The 15180-nt window shown below is 39.0% G+C and overlaps 1 protein-coding gene across 4 annotated transcripts; it reads left to right on the forward strand.

The window, feature by feature from the left end:
- Nucleotides 1-8545: 8545 nt before the first annotated feature.
- Nucleotides 8546-15056, forward strand: LOC121998178 (E3 ubiquitin protein ligase RIE1-like). 4 transcript variants are annotated; one of them, XM_042552963.1, is made up of 5 exons: nucleotides 8554-9100; nucleotides 12605-12724; nucleotides 13084-13216; nucleotides 13293-13451; nucleotides 14619-15049. In XM_042552963.1, the coding sequence occupies exons 1-5, from the start codon at nucleotides 8607-8609 to the stop codon at nucleotides 14778-14780; spliced, it is 1068 nt and encodes a 355-aa protein (XP_042408897.1). In that variant the 5' UTR covers nucleotides 8554-8606; the 3' UTR covers nucleotides 14781-15049. The 4 variants fall into 4 exon arrangements, with proteins under 4 accessions (XP_042408898.1, XP_042408897.1, XP_042408900.1 ...); XM_042552966.1 differs by having other exon boundaries at nucleotides 13293-13422; nucleotides 14619-14795; XM_042552965.1 differs by having other exon boundaries at nucleotides 13293-13484; nucleotides 14619-14754.
- The last annotated feature ends 124 nt before the right edge of the window (nucleotides 15057-15180 follow it).

A 15180-nucleotide genomic window follows, 5' to 3' on the forward strand; every position in this document is an offset into this window, starting at 1 on the left:
TCAGGTCGGTAGCGATTAAAGTTGTGGCTTCCGATCGGCTAGGATGAATCTGGACTTCCTCCTTTTCCTCGTAGACCAGCGTGGGAGGTTCCTCCCTGATGGCGTTCACTTCCAGGTGCGGGGTCTTCTGCGACTCTTGCTTCTGACTTCACCATCTCGACATAGTATCGTCGAGTGACCAACTGATCACCTTTAACTTTGCCCAGCTCATTGTCCACTGGAAACTTGATTTTCTAGCAGAAAGTAAACATCACCGCTCGGAACTCGTTAAGGGTCAGTCAGCCCAATATAATACCGTATGTAGATAGTGTGTCCACCACGATAAAGTTTGTAATCCTTGTCCTCTTGAGCGGCTCCTCTCTGAGTGATATGGCCAGCCGAGCCTGGCCGATCGGCAATACTTCATTTCCTGTGAACCAGTAGAGAGTGGTCGTCCTTGGTTGTAACTCGCTTCGGTCAATTTGCAGCTGATCGAACGCCTTCTTGAATATTATATTCATTGAGCTGCCGGTGTCAATAAAAGTTTAGTGAATGGTATGGTTAACAATTACCGCTCGAATTATTAGAGCGTCATCATGAGGGATCTCCACTCCCTCTAAGTCTCAGGGGCCGAAGCTGATCTCGGGTCCCTCGGCCTTTTCCTTACTGCACCCCACAACATGTACTTCTAATCGCCGAGCGTCTGACTTCCTCGCTTGATTTGAATCATCATTGGTTGGTCCACCAACGATTATTCCGATCTCTCCCCAAGCAACGTTGTTTCAGTTCTCTTCTTCTCGAGCTTAGGGTTGACTCCATTCAGTAGAAGCTCAGGCAGGACTTGTGTTATTTCTTCTTTGAGGATGATGATGATGTCGCATAGACATCACTCGATTGTCATCTCGCCGCCCTGCTGATTGGTGCCTCTTATGGTAGTGGTGACTGCTGGAAAATTGATGTAAGAAGGTCACTCGAAAGTCTCTGAAGTTATAAATCGACCCGCTCGGCAATCTCTTGAACCAGCGTTGCGCTGATCCAGAGAGGCTTGTGAGGAAGACCTGACATTTCACCCCATCGGTATATTAATGAAGTGTGGTCGTATTATCAAACTTGGCCAAATGGTCATCAGGATTGGTCATCCCATTGTACTCCCTGATCGTCAATGGGGTGTAGTGCTTTGGCAAGGGGTCGTCCAAGATCCCTCGAGAGAACTGCTAACTAATCCGCTCAGGCGAATGATGTGCGTAGATTATATACACTTTTATGCATGTCTTGACGCGCATCTACTAGTATTTCATTAGCATAATCTATATTTATTGCACCCTATTTCTTTATAATGTCATACTTCCATTATATTTTGTTCGGAGATATGCTCTTTGCTTGTTTTGATTGATAGGACGTGATTTGAAGCAAAAACGGAGTTTAAATGAAGTCTAGAGCTTCCAGATTGTCACATGCATGCAAAAACTAAGTCCTTGCAGGTTCTAGTCGTGTGGAGACCACATTACCGTGTGGAGGCCGTGTTAGGGGTGTGTTGAGGCTGTGTGATTGTCACACGGCCGTGTGAAGGCCGTGTGAATGTCACACGGTCGTGCGAGGGTCGTGTGGAACTTTCAGCATTGTAGACCAAAAGTAAAATGATCATAACTCTGTACTCGATTAGAGTTTTGAGCTATTCCTTATATCAATTTATAGATAACGTCAAGATCTACAACTTTGATGAAGACTTCAACTAGAGAAAACCCCATATTGATGGTGTAAAAGACACTGCAATAAAACATAGCCATTTAGAGCTATGACAAGGGCCATGACAGGGGTGTGCAAGGGCCATGCAAGGGGTGTGTGAGAAACACATGCCCATGGCATGGCCGTGTCACATTTGCAGAGCCAAAGCAGTATATGGTCGTGTCCCAAACACAGCCATGCAAGCCTACCAGAGCCAAAGCAGTACATGGCCGTGTAGATTCACACGGCCGTGCAACATTTCCAGAAGCCAAGAAAGCTCAGGCCGTGTCCCAGACATGGGCATGCAGGAATTTCAGAGCCAGAGGCAGAGCAGACCGTGTAGATCTACACGGTCATGCAAGGGGGCAGTAGCAGAGTATGCCACGACCGTGTGAGCATCACACGGCCGTGTCACCTGGGAAGTGAAGGGAATGGACCAAGTCGTGTGAGCTTCACACAACCGTGTCTCGGGGCCGTGTGGCGCCCAAACCCCAGCTCTATATAAGGGTTTCTTTCTCGTTTGAATGGGGGAGTTCTCCCTCTTGGGGAGAGGGTGAGATTTGGGGTGATTCCTCACCTTCTTGGAGGGATTTTCCGGCGATATAAGGGCGGATCTTCAACGAATCGACTCCGGGAATGAGGATTGGATCTGAAGACCGTTCTTCATCGTAGATAAGCTTTTTTTCCCTTTCTCTTCTTGGATTCTGGGGATCAAGATGCTTGTAATCTCCTTGTCTTTGGATTTCTTTTCTTGTTCCATGGATTAGATCTCTTTGTTCTAGGATGGAGGGAGTATTTGTAATGTGATTTGATGTAAACTCTTGTGGATTTGCCAATTTCCTATTTCTACGATATTGTCTTGTTTTGTATTTATTTGATCTTGTGTGGATTGATGTGATTGGGCTTAATTACCATACTTGATTGAATGTTTGAGTGTCTTGTAGATCTTGTAGAGGTAATTCCTCATTCGATTATCCGAGGGATGTATGTGACAGACATGCACGTGTAAGGACGATTGAGGGATAATCTTGAAAGGAAAATAAGGACATTCAAGGGGATATGATAGATTGTATGCATTAAAATTTATATCTTGATATGGTTGAGAAGTAATGAATTTCTATGTTGATTATCCGAGGGATGCACGTGACAGACAAGCTCGTGCAAGGACATCATAGGAATCATTCCTAATTGATCACATTAGATATAGACTTTAATCCTAGGCCGGTTGTCTATTGCAAGAGAGAATCGACAATCTCCTACAAATGAAGGACAATTGAGGAATAAGATTTAGTAGATCATTTACATTGAATAATATTACAAAGAAACCAAAACTCCTAAAGCATCCTTTTATCATAGCCCTTGTCCCTGTTTTTATACTTTACTTTTCATAGTTGCACATAGTTGTTATAATCAATTGATTAGTTGTTTAGCTAATTCGTTTTGAGATATCTTCAGTGGTTATACCAGTCCCTGTGGATACGATATCTTTCTCTATTACTAACGATGTATCCGTACACTTGCGGATCGTTAACAGCGAATCATCATTCTTTGGTGCTTTCCCTTTCCGCGCGTCCCGAATAGGCACGTTGTCTGAGGAGGATCCTCGGTCCTTGCCCACTCAGCACTATTCCTCTAATGGAGTGTAGAATAGCGCACGATAGAAGGGGATCGGCACATTGGGTGCGTTTCCGTACGCGTCGGTCGGCTTCTTACTCTATCCCTGAACGGGTACATGATCCGCTCGATCTCCATATCCGTCTTGGTGACCCGCCACTGAGGTCGCGAGTTCTTGTATTTGGCGTTCGACCAGCGCCTGTTGCTATTGTTGCTCTAACATTTTTGTCGCTCGAGCCTGTATCAGCATATCTAGCTCCTACTTTGTCAAAGTCACTGTAGTGAGTCATTCAACGTCCTCCATCTTGGTGTTTCGGATTCAGTCTACGTTCCCACAGATGGCGCCAATATGATCATGTCCGAAAATCATGGAGACGGAAAGCTGGGGATGTGGCTGCTGCGTTGACTGAATGTAGACCACGCTCCGATTTGCAAGCACAAGAAACATCAGTGCAGAGCCAGACAAGGTGTCTCCGGCATTGACCCTCCGACGCTCAAGTCAGTCTTCGACACGAAGAAGAATACAGAACAACAATGGCGCAAACGTAAACAGTGAATAATGCGTACCTCCGTCGGTGTATAGATCCCCCTTTATAAATGCCCTAGTGGGCGACGTGCGCACTTTTCGAGGTGTGGGCACATTCTCCCATTGGCCGCGGACATGTTCTCCAATTGGTCTTGGACACGTTCTCCAATTGGTCCTGGACACATGATCATGGACACGTTCTCCAATTAGTCATGGGCACACCCTCCTATTTGTCGTCGTATAATCCACCTGTTGACCATGCCCATGTTAGAGTGTATACTAAAAGCCTAGCTTTTTGTAAACATTTATTTTGAAATAAAGAATCACATTGGTCAAATGTCTACATTTATATGCTAAGTGTAGTTCAATTAATTTATATTGTAGATAACATACTGTATGATGTCACACACAGAATATCATGTTATCAGTTCCTTATAAGTTATAAATAGTAGCTCACGACTAAGATGGATAGGGACAAACCATTGGAATAGTCGTAATGTAATTTGATATTAGTTTATCTTGACTATAAAATTACACTAGTACACTCTGAGTGTATTGAGCAGGACCATTTGAGGTAGTTTCTTTTTATACTGACTGCATAAAAGAATAAGACCTCTGTTATTATGGAAGTGTGTGCTCGTAATTCTGATATAATAACAAACACATATAATTAGTATTTATTTCTTTAATTTATCAGTGGGTGAGATTTAGTTCGATAAATCAATAGACTCGATAAGTTGAGAAATAATATTATTTATAGTGTGTTGTTAATTATAGAAGGAAACTGTGTTCTAATGATCTAGGTTGATGATGTCCCCAAGAGGAGCTCATAAGGATTGTCATGTAAACCCTGTAGGTGAACTTAGTCCGACATGACAATAAGATTGAGCGGTACTACTCTTGGAGCTAGACGTTAATTATGTGAGTATCAGTAACTTATTTAATTAATGGACATTCGATATCTTAAACACAGGGAGACTAATACACTCATGATAAGAAGGAGCCCAAAATATAATTTAGGATTGGTGCGGTAGTTCAATGATAGCTCTTTAGTGGTATGAGTTATTATTGATGAACTCGAGTTGGGTGTTTGGGGCGAACACGGGAAGCTCAAGTTCATCAGGAGACCATAACCAATTCATCCTCTCGGTCCCTATTGTAGTCTCTTATATAAAGCCTTATATCCACCCAAAGTCTAGCATCTTAGCCCATGCTAGGGGCTGACCCCTATCCTTGCTTGGAGCCAAAGCAAGGGGTCGGCCAAGCCAAGCTTGGAGCTAAGGCTAGGGCCGGCCAAGCCTTGCTTGGTGCCCAAGCAAGGGGTCGGCCAAGTGTGAAAGGGAAGAGGGATTTTATTAAAAATAAAATTTTGATTAAATATTTCCTTTTATGTTTTTATCCACATGGTTTTAAAAGAGAGTTTTTAATTTTAAGATCTTTCCTTTTATAGATTTTCGGGACTTGTATAAAATTTTTGTATAGGGGAACCAGTACGATATTCCGAGTAGCAACCAACATCCCCATGTTGGCAGCACTATCTCCCAAAAGGATATTCTGAGATAGGTCAGCGATCCCGCTGATCGACCAAGCGAGATAGCCGCTTGACCTGTACTCCTTCGCTTGGCCAAGTATTTCTCCGCTCGGTCGAACTTGGCTACTCTTCCATGTGGCGACGAGTCTCGATAATATGTTCTCACCCGACCGGAATAACTCTATAGTCATCTCAACGCTCCTCTACTCCGTAACAAACTTTTGATGATCTTGGCTGTACGGGCGCTTCACTTGGCCCATCCCTTTACCGGTCAGGCAAAACATGCCCGATTGGCCCATGATGTAGAGCTCTGCTCGGATACCCTTTGATGGGCCCGTTGGTTCTCTGGCGTTGATCTCCTTGACTTTGACCTTCACGTCCTCCTTTGACCCACACTTAGTAGGCCCCTTTTATCACCGCATGAATATGCATTACGAGTTTGCAGGATACAAATACAACAAGGAAAGTCCAAGTATGATCTTGGCAAAGGAGAAAAGTCCAAGAGGAGTTTTGGTAGTATAATTCCAACTATGTAATTTTGGCAACGTAAGTCCAAGTGTGATTTGGTAATAGTTGATGTCCCAGAGGTGAAGAGACTCTTGGCAAAGGAAGATCCAACAACTAGGACAAGGCCAAAGGAAATTCCAGAAGGCAAGGCGTGGAGGATTGAGAGACTTCCGAGAGACACGAGGTTGATGGAGAAGGCTAGAAAGCTAGCTAGGTCTAGGTTGGTTGGGCAAGGATAAATGTTGAGTGAATGTACTCGGGAGGGGGGGGGGGTCAAAACCTTAGGGTTAAGCGTTTACCAATTGACTGACAACTGAACCAGTCGACTGGGCCAGGGCATAGAATATTTCTGTATTCGTCGACTGTGAAAGTAGTAAACTGGTACAGTAGAGGTAACTGTAGCAGTTATTGTAGCGATTACTGTAGCAATTAACTGGTACTTCCATCAATCGACTGGTATCGAGCCGTTGACATATAACGATCAAATTCCACAGAGGATCAGTCAACTGGTAATTTTACTAGTCGATTGGTGGCGGAAAACATAGCTAAGTATTTCTTCCTGAGCTCTATTTAAGAGAGCTCGGGGTGCTTGACTAAGGTTGACGAAAATAGAGATAGTTAACCCCTATTAGAATCTTCCAAGCTCTCGTGTGATCAAGTGTGTTTGTGCGAGGTTGTGGCGAAGTTTCTCCACCCACAAGGAGCTACTTGAGCTAGTCGAAGTTTTCCGGGGAGTCATTCATCGACGAATCGAGATCATCAACCTTACGGACAACCGTGGATAAGGAGTCATAATCTCTGAACTACGTTACATAAATATGTCATTGGGTTTGTATTTCTTGTCTTTGTATTACTTAGGACATAACTTTTTTGTTAGTATTTTATTTTATATTTCTATTGTATACTAACGAGTATATGATGATTTAGATGATCAACTATTCACCCCATCTAATCAAGTATCAAGGTCCGAACAATCCTTCCCCTTGAATGTCACGAACTGTGACGGTAACCTAGCTGCTCAATCCATTCCTTTCAAAGGCTTCCCCCAGGAAAAAGAGCAGAATTATTAAGTCATATAGTTCATTGGGATGCTCAGAAAATATATATTGCATACATAAGAAGAGTTGGAAAATATTAGCATCATTAAACATGAAAAACCATTTTTGCACAGCAAACGAATCTTCGACAGAATGAAATAAAAGACTATTTTTTATTAAAAACACTTTACTTTTTCATCTCTATAAAGCTTCATTCATGTTTTTAGAAAAATAGGGTTTTAAATCTTTGCATATTCTTGTAGCTCTTCGTAATCATAAGAATGATACATACCTATCAGTTTAGTAGGAAAAAAAGGCAACAGAAAATCTAATGAACTAACGCAAAACACAATGCATATCCAATAAGTCCACGTTGAGTTTGATATATATCATATCAGATTTAATATAGAAATTTTTATTATTCTTTCTTATTCCATTTTAACATTTATGAGAAGTTAAAAAAATAATAGATAATATATTTGAACTCCTTACAATCCTAAAAATTCATTGGAATTGAAATGGATATAATTTGAAATCTTTAAATTCATCAGCGGATTATGACCGAAACTCACTAATGAATCTAGAGCTCTAATTGCACTCATTTTAATTCTTATGAATTTCTAGAATTACAAAAAGTTCAAATATACTTTCTTATTTCGACTTCTTAAAGGTATTAAAATGTAATAAAAAAGAATTATCAAAATTCTCCGCATTGGGTCTGATATGATGCAACCTCAAAAATTTACGGGAACTGAGATGGGTGTAATTGGAGCTCTCTAGGTCAATCAGAGAATTTCGATCAAAATCTATTGATGGACATAGAGATCTCAGTCTATTAGATTTCATCTATTTCAGTTTTTATGGATTTCTAGGTTGTAAGGAGTTTCAATATGTTATCCATTATTTATTTCGACTTCTTTAAATGTATTAAAATATTATAAAAAATCAATTAAATTTTATAAAATGTTACCCATACGTTATGCATGCATGAAAGAAGGTAGAAAGATTTTGTGCTCCCGAGGCTATGGTGCAGTGACAGGGCATTCAGATTGTCACTCAGGTACTCGCGGTTCGAGTCCCAGCTATGATAAATTTATAAGAATTTTTCTTCCAAATGGGACATGCAATTAAAGGATGTTGGACTCCTGGGCTGTCCGCTGTAAGCACTTCTCGATTTACCCTGGTGGCTGGTGGAAAATTTCTATGGGACTGAATCGGTTATCTAACCTGATTAATCATTTTTTTTAATGAAAGATGATAGAAAGAAAAGAAAGAAGAGGAAATATAAACGAGAAGTTACCTGCATAAGAGAGCAAAGAGAGAGAGAGAGAAAAAAGTCAGATTTATGAGAAAGGTAGAATCGAAAGTAAACTTGAATATGTACATCTTTTGATAAATACTAAAATTGCATGTGTCATTTAGTCAATTCAAAAATTTAGGTGTGTCATTTGATAAATTACCAATTTGGGTTTCATCAAAATATTTTTAGAATTATAAAAAATTAAAAACTCGACCTAAATATAATATTTTCTGCGCTAAAATATAATTCTTATGATTTGTAATTTTATTATAATATATAATTTCTACTCTAATTTCGAATTCTAACTTTATAAGGACTAAAGTGTAAAAGAGAGCACAGCAAGTCAGCAACTCATCGAGGACGACGACGAGAGGAAGGGAACACTGAATGGAGAGAGAAGAGAACTTCACCGCCTCGGCCCTTCTCCAGCCGGAGACTCCGCCTCCTCCGCATCCGCAGAGTCCAACTTCCCGGACGAGCAGTCTCATCTCCATCCTCGGCCGCGCCGCCGGGCGGCGCCGGCCCTCGATGCTCGTCCGCGAGACGGCGGCGCTCCAGCTGGAGGTGCGCCGTGCCAATTGGGCCTACTCCAGGCCAGTGGTGGCGCTCGACATCTCCTGGAACCTGGCCTTCGCCTCCGTATCCGTTGCCGTGCTCGGCGCCACAGCGTGCGAGCGCCCTGGCGCTCCGCTCCGCCTATGGATCGCGGGCTACGCGGTTCAGTGCGTGTTTCATGTGTTTCTGGTATGGTCGGAGTACCGGAGGCGGGTTGGCGGACGGAGGCGAGATGCGGAGCACGACGGGCGGCCGGCGCCGAACTCGGGCGTCGAGGGCAGCGAGGAGGATATAGCCGGGGATGGAGCTAGAAGCAGGCAAAGGAGGTATCGTATAACTATTATACTAGTTAAATTTTGCTCATACTGGTTGCTTTCATTAATCTGTGGATTTTTGCTAATTTCATGCATTTGATTCTCTCTGTTGATGTAAAATGATGCAAAGTAGATGATTGGGATCTTTCTTACAAAGGAGAAGGCAAAAAGATAAGATTGATTGATTGCTCAAATGATCATACCATTCCCTTCAAATTCATACATCCAAAGATCTTTTGTAGTTAAACTAACCAAAGATGGCAAATATATCTTAATTGGTAATTCATCATGCACAATAAAGGTTTGGTTAAGCTGTTAAATTTGTGATCGTAAGTATAGGGGTATCATTGTGTGTGACAAAATGGAAATTGTTAGGATGTATACTAAAAGCCTAGCTTTTGGTATAAACATTTATCTAGAAATAAGAATCACATTGGTCAAATGTCTACATTTATGATAAATGTAATTGTTCAATTAATTTATATTGTAGATAACATGGTGTGTGGTGTCACACACAGAAGATCATGTTATCGGTTCCTTATAAATTATAAACAGTAGCTCACGACCAAGATGGAAAGGAACAAACCATTGGAAGGTCGTAGTATAATTAGGTATTAGTTTATATTAACTATATAATTACACTAGTACACTTAGAGTGTATTGAGTAGGACCATTTGATGTCGTTTCTTTTATACTGACTTTATAAAGGAACAAAGACCTCAGTTATTATGGAAGTGTGTGCTCTTAATCCTAATATAATAACAAGCACATATATTTGATATTTAGTTCTTTAATTTATCAATGGGTGATTTAGTTCGATAAATCAATAAGCCCGATAAGTTGGGAAATGATATCACTTATAGTGTGTGTTGTTGATTATAGAAGGAAACTGTGTCCTAGTGATCTAGGTTGAGAATGTCCCCAAGAGGAGCTCATAAGGATTGTCATGTTAAACCCTGCAGGTGGACTTAGTCCGACATGACGATGAAGTTGAGTGGTACTACTCTTGGAGCTAGATATTAATTAAGTGAGTTGTCAGTAACTTACTTAATTAGTGGGCATTCGACATCTTAAACACAGGGAGACTAACACACTCATAATAAGAAGGAGCCCAAAATGTAATTTGGGATTGGTGCGGTAGTTCAATAATAGTTCTCTAGTGGAATGAATTATTATTGATAAAATTAAGTTGTGTGTTCGGGGCGAACACGGGATGCTTAATTTTATCGGGAGACCAAAACCAATTCCTCCTCTCGGTCCCTATCGTAGCCTCTTAATTATAGAGTACTATACCCACCTATACCCACCTTCTTACCCATCCCATAGGGGCCGGCCAAGCTAGCTTGGAGACCAAGCAAGGGCCGGCCAGTGCTTCAAGGTGGCCGGCCCTAGCTTGGGTTCAAGCTTGGTGTGGCCGGCCCAAATTAAAATAAAAGGATTTTTATTTTTTAAAATTTTTCTTATGTGGATAACATGATTTAAAAGAGAGTTTAAAAATTTAAATCTTTCCTTTTATAAGATTCTACAAAAGATTAAGAGAAGAGCTAAATCTCTTTCCTTATTTGTAGATTAAAAGGTTGATTTTAATTTTGGTAAAAACTTTCCTTTTAATTATGTTCATGATTTAAAAGAAAGTTTAAAATTAAAAATTCTCTTTTATTAGTTTCTACAAAAGATTAAGAAAAGATTTAATATCTTTCCTTATTTGTAGATTAAAAGAGATTTTAATTTTTAGAGATAACTTTCTTTTTATCCACATGTTAAAAGAAAGATTTTAATTTATAAAATTTCCTTTTTATTAACCAATCATGAAGGGAAAAATTATTGGAGAAATTTTTTATAAATTTCCGGAAGCAAATAAGGAAGTTTTAATTTGTGTTTAAAATTTTATTTGCTTGGAAATTTTATGGTGTGGCCGGCCATTGTAAATTGAAAAGAAAAATTGTTTTTAATTAAATAAATTTTCCTTTTCAATGGCAAAAGAATTAAGGAAGTTTTATTAAATTTTCCTTGTTTGCCAAGACCAAGGATTATAAAAGATGGGGTAGAGAAGGCTTCATGGTGAACAACTCTATTCTATTTTCTCCCTCTTTTTCTTCCTTGGTGTGGCCGGCCATCCTCTCCTCTCTTCTCTTTGATGGCCGAACCTCATCCTTCTTGTGGAGATTCATATGGTGGACGGATCAAGTTTAGAGAAGAAGAAGAAGAAGGAGAGAAAGAAAGTTTTGTTTCTAGCATCCCTTGGAGCATGGTGGTGGTGGCCGAACCTCTTCATCCTAGGAGAAGTTTTGATGGCCGAAACTTGTAAGGAAGAAGAAGGTGCTTGGTGGTTCTGATCTCGGAAGATCGTTGCCCACACAACGTCCGAGGTTAGAAGAGGAATACGGTAGAAGATCAAGAGGTCTTTCTAAAAGGTATAACTAGTATTTTTCCTTTCCGCATCATACTAGTTATTTTTGGAAATAATACCAAATACAAGAGACATGCGATTCTAGTATTTCGAATTTTTTTTCGATGTTGTGTTCTTTTATTTTTTTTCTTTTCCTTGTGATTTGATTGTTCTTTTCGGTTGACCTAAAGTTATTTAAGGAAATTAAATATTAACTTTCCTTAAAAGGCTTTGTCTAGTCGGTGGTGGTTGTTCCCATATCCAAGAAGGCCATGTGCCTCGCCACGTCAGTACTGGAAGCCAATTTTGGAAATTAATATTTAATGAAATTAATAACCTAGGTGATTTGGATCGAACGTGTTAAGTTCTGCAGGAGATCCGAGTCTAAACCTAAAAGAACAAATAGATTAAACTTTGGATCAAACGTGTTAAGTTCCGCAGGCGATCCAAATTTAATTTAAAAGAACACATGGTAGCTAGGAAAAGGTTCAAACTTTTGTACAAAATTTTTGTACAGTGGAACCATTAGGTTTTCCGAGTAGTAACCAACAGAAATATAGTAAATAAGTACATAATAGAAAAGTAAGTCCTTAATCATTTTAATTTTATATGTGAATTAATATATGTTTACTTTGAGGGAAGAGGAAGTTGGATTTGTAGCATGTGGTTTAAGGCACTAAATTGAGGCCTATGCCTTACACACACAGCATGATTTAATGTCCTTGATCCATTGCATGTTCAGAATGAAGTGGACACATTCTAGACAGAGTTCAGTTCTTCAATAGACGGGACTGTAAAGTTAAGTTCTTTCTTGCCTTTAAGTATCTTGTATATTTTGTGTGGTCCCGAACTCGTTGTTAAACCAAGTAGATAACATAACTAGTATATGCTACATCTGTATCTTGTTGATTAGAACAATTATTTCCACATAACTTATAGCTTGTTGCTTTATTAAATGTCAACTATGGATCTCAGTCATTTAACAAACGCTATATTCCTGTTTTATGTGTCTTCTTGACCTAGATGCAATGATGTTCTTGGCAGCATGCTGACTTTTAACATATGATTGTTGACCCAAAAGTATGCTTTTATTTATTTTTCTAACTGTCATGGTGATTGGATGCCAGCTTTGCTAAACGATGTGAATCACTTAATACCATTCTATCATTTCTGTGGTGGATTATTGGCTTTTTCTGGATCGTCTCTAGTGGAAAAGACCTCGTACAAAATGCTCCTAGACTCTACTGGTATTCCCCAAATCATAGTAATTATCTTCAATGATATCAACTTATTAGCAGTTCAGCATGTGCTATTTTATACTTTGTATGCAATCAAACAGGACAATCATAAAAAATGCTTCTAAACTGTGAAAGGTATCTTTTCATTTTTTGAATAATCACCAAGTAGTTATTCTTGCCATTATTGCACTAAGTTGTACCTCTTTGAGGTCATCCTTAGAAATCCCATGAATTCCAAATTATATCTCGGTAATGATAATTTGTTGTTGTAAATACTATCAATTCTATTACTCTAGACTGTGGCATGACTTATTCTGAATGATTGACTATTTTATGTGCACGTAATATTTTGGCTTGTTGATGAACAGGTTAACTGTGGTTTTCCTAGCATTTGATGTGTTCTTCGCTATCTTTTGCGTTGTTTTGGCTTGTGTTATCGGGATTGCACTGTGCTGCTGCTTGCCTTGTATCATTACAATTATGTATGCCATAGCAGGCCAGGTAAGCATGTCATTCACGTCAAGAATAAGAATTCCTGTGTTATCTAACTCATCATAAAATATCTTGATGTACACAGGAAGGTGCATTGGAAGCAGATATTAGTGTTCTTCCAAAATACCTGTATCATGCTTCTTGTGAAGACCAGGAAAAGACAGCTGAGGAAGGGGTTATGATCCCCTTGAATCCTGGCAGTGGAAATTTATCAAGTGCGCGAGTTCTTCCACATGAAGATGCAGTAATAACACTTATTTTCAGTTGCTAGTAAAACGTAAACTCTAAGACACTTATCTTTTATTGCAAGAAAAACATAAAGCGCTCAACTAGAAGTAATGCCTTAATTTTCTTGCAGTAATAACTTTTCTATTTAAAAATGTTTAACAACTTAAATTTTAAATCACATCAAAAGCGCTCAACTAGAAGTAATGCCTTAATTTCTTGCTACATCTAAAACTTTGTTGTGATGATGCTACTTGTTAATTCCTTTAACTGTTTAGCTAACAAAAATATTTTCTTCCAAGATTTGCATTTTTTTTATTGATTTGCATAAATATTCTATAAATTCAAGAAATAAAATTGTTACTCTAGTGAACAAATTAAACCAACTGTTGTTTGATCATTGTCAGTAAAGCATAGTTTTTAAAGATGTTGCAGCCTAACACAATTATCTGCTGATACTTGAACCATTCAACTAAACCCCTACAATCATGTCGGACATTGAGTCTGATTTTGACACTCACATTGGGCAGAAGCTCTATTGATTATGCTTTCTAGAACGATTAATGATGGAGAGAAGCATAAATATTGGCTCTCTAATACCATGTCGAAGTTAATAGTGTTTGGCACTCATGGTCTACCTATATGTTTATGATTGATCAATATAATCATACTTTCATATTTGTGTTATATTGTATTTATAATTATGTCCCTAAGAAAAGAGAACTTGAGAACCATAAATTTGAGTGAATTATTTGTGATAGCTACATTGGCCTGTATCAAATTGTAATTAGTGCTCAAAACTTGTGCATATTTGATCACTCACACCCTCCATTACATTTTACTGCTGTGTGATTTGGAAGTTTGTTAGAGATTAAAGCATGTTGGAGCCTACAAAGAAACTGGAAGAGTTGAGCTAAAACTTCTATTTGTGAAAAATGAAAAAACAGCAACAATTTATGATGTTAAACAGTGGATGGAGCCATCATATCACTATGATTGTCTTGTGCCTAAATTATCGTCTCAAGTTAGTTGTACCTCAAATTCATGGTATAAACTCGAGAAGATTGCTTATATTATTTAACTGCAACAATTGAAGGTTATTTACTGCATCTCTTGCTATGTTGTATTGTTTTGTGCACAAGACTCATTTTGATTTATATCGAAACCTCACCGACCTCCATTCCAGGAATGTTGCATTTGTCTCACACCCTACGAAGATGGAGTTGAACTGCTTGCAATGCCATGCAACCATCACTTCCATTCTTCTTGCATCACAAAATGGCGTCGGATCCATGCTACCTGCCCGCTCTGCAAGTACAACATTCTCAAGGGCAGCGACATTGTTTGATCGGCAGTGATCATCAGATTGCACATGTTGAAATACAGAAAAGGTTAAAGTTAGTGCAACCCACCATCCCGAAATGCAATAGCTTGGACTAAGTGCTTGGTTTGAGAAAATCTATAGGTTTATACTCTCCAGGTATGCCCTTGTTGTGGGTTCCTTGCTTGATCTAACATTAGAAAAGGGAAACAAGACCAAAAATAAAATTGTGAACTTTGATTCCTTTTAAAATTGGACTTACAAATGGCTCTATCTCATCATTATCGACTGCATATTTTAGTTTAGGGAATATAATTATCTTTTGTTTGTTATGGATTGAATCAGTTTTGAAGTATAGATAAAAAAAAATTTAAGATGAATGTATGAAGCTAGTAAACAAAAGCATCAAATTAAAAATATACATATA

Source organism: Zingiber officinale, chromosome 6A, assembly GCF_018446385.1.
Source record: "Zingiber officinale cultivar Zhangliang chromosome 6A, Zo_v1.1, whole genome shotgun sequence".
In the NCBI taxonomy this organism is placed as follows: domain Eukaryota; kingdom Viridiplantae; phylum Streptophyta; class Magnoliopsida; order Zingiberales; family Zingiberaceae; genus Zingiber; species Zingiber officinale.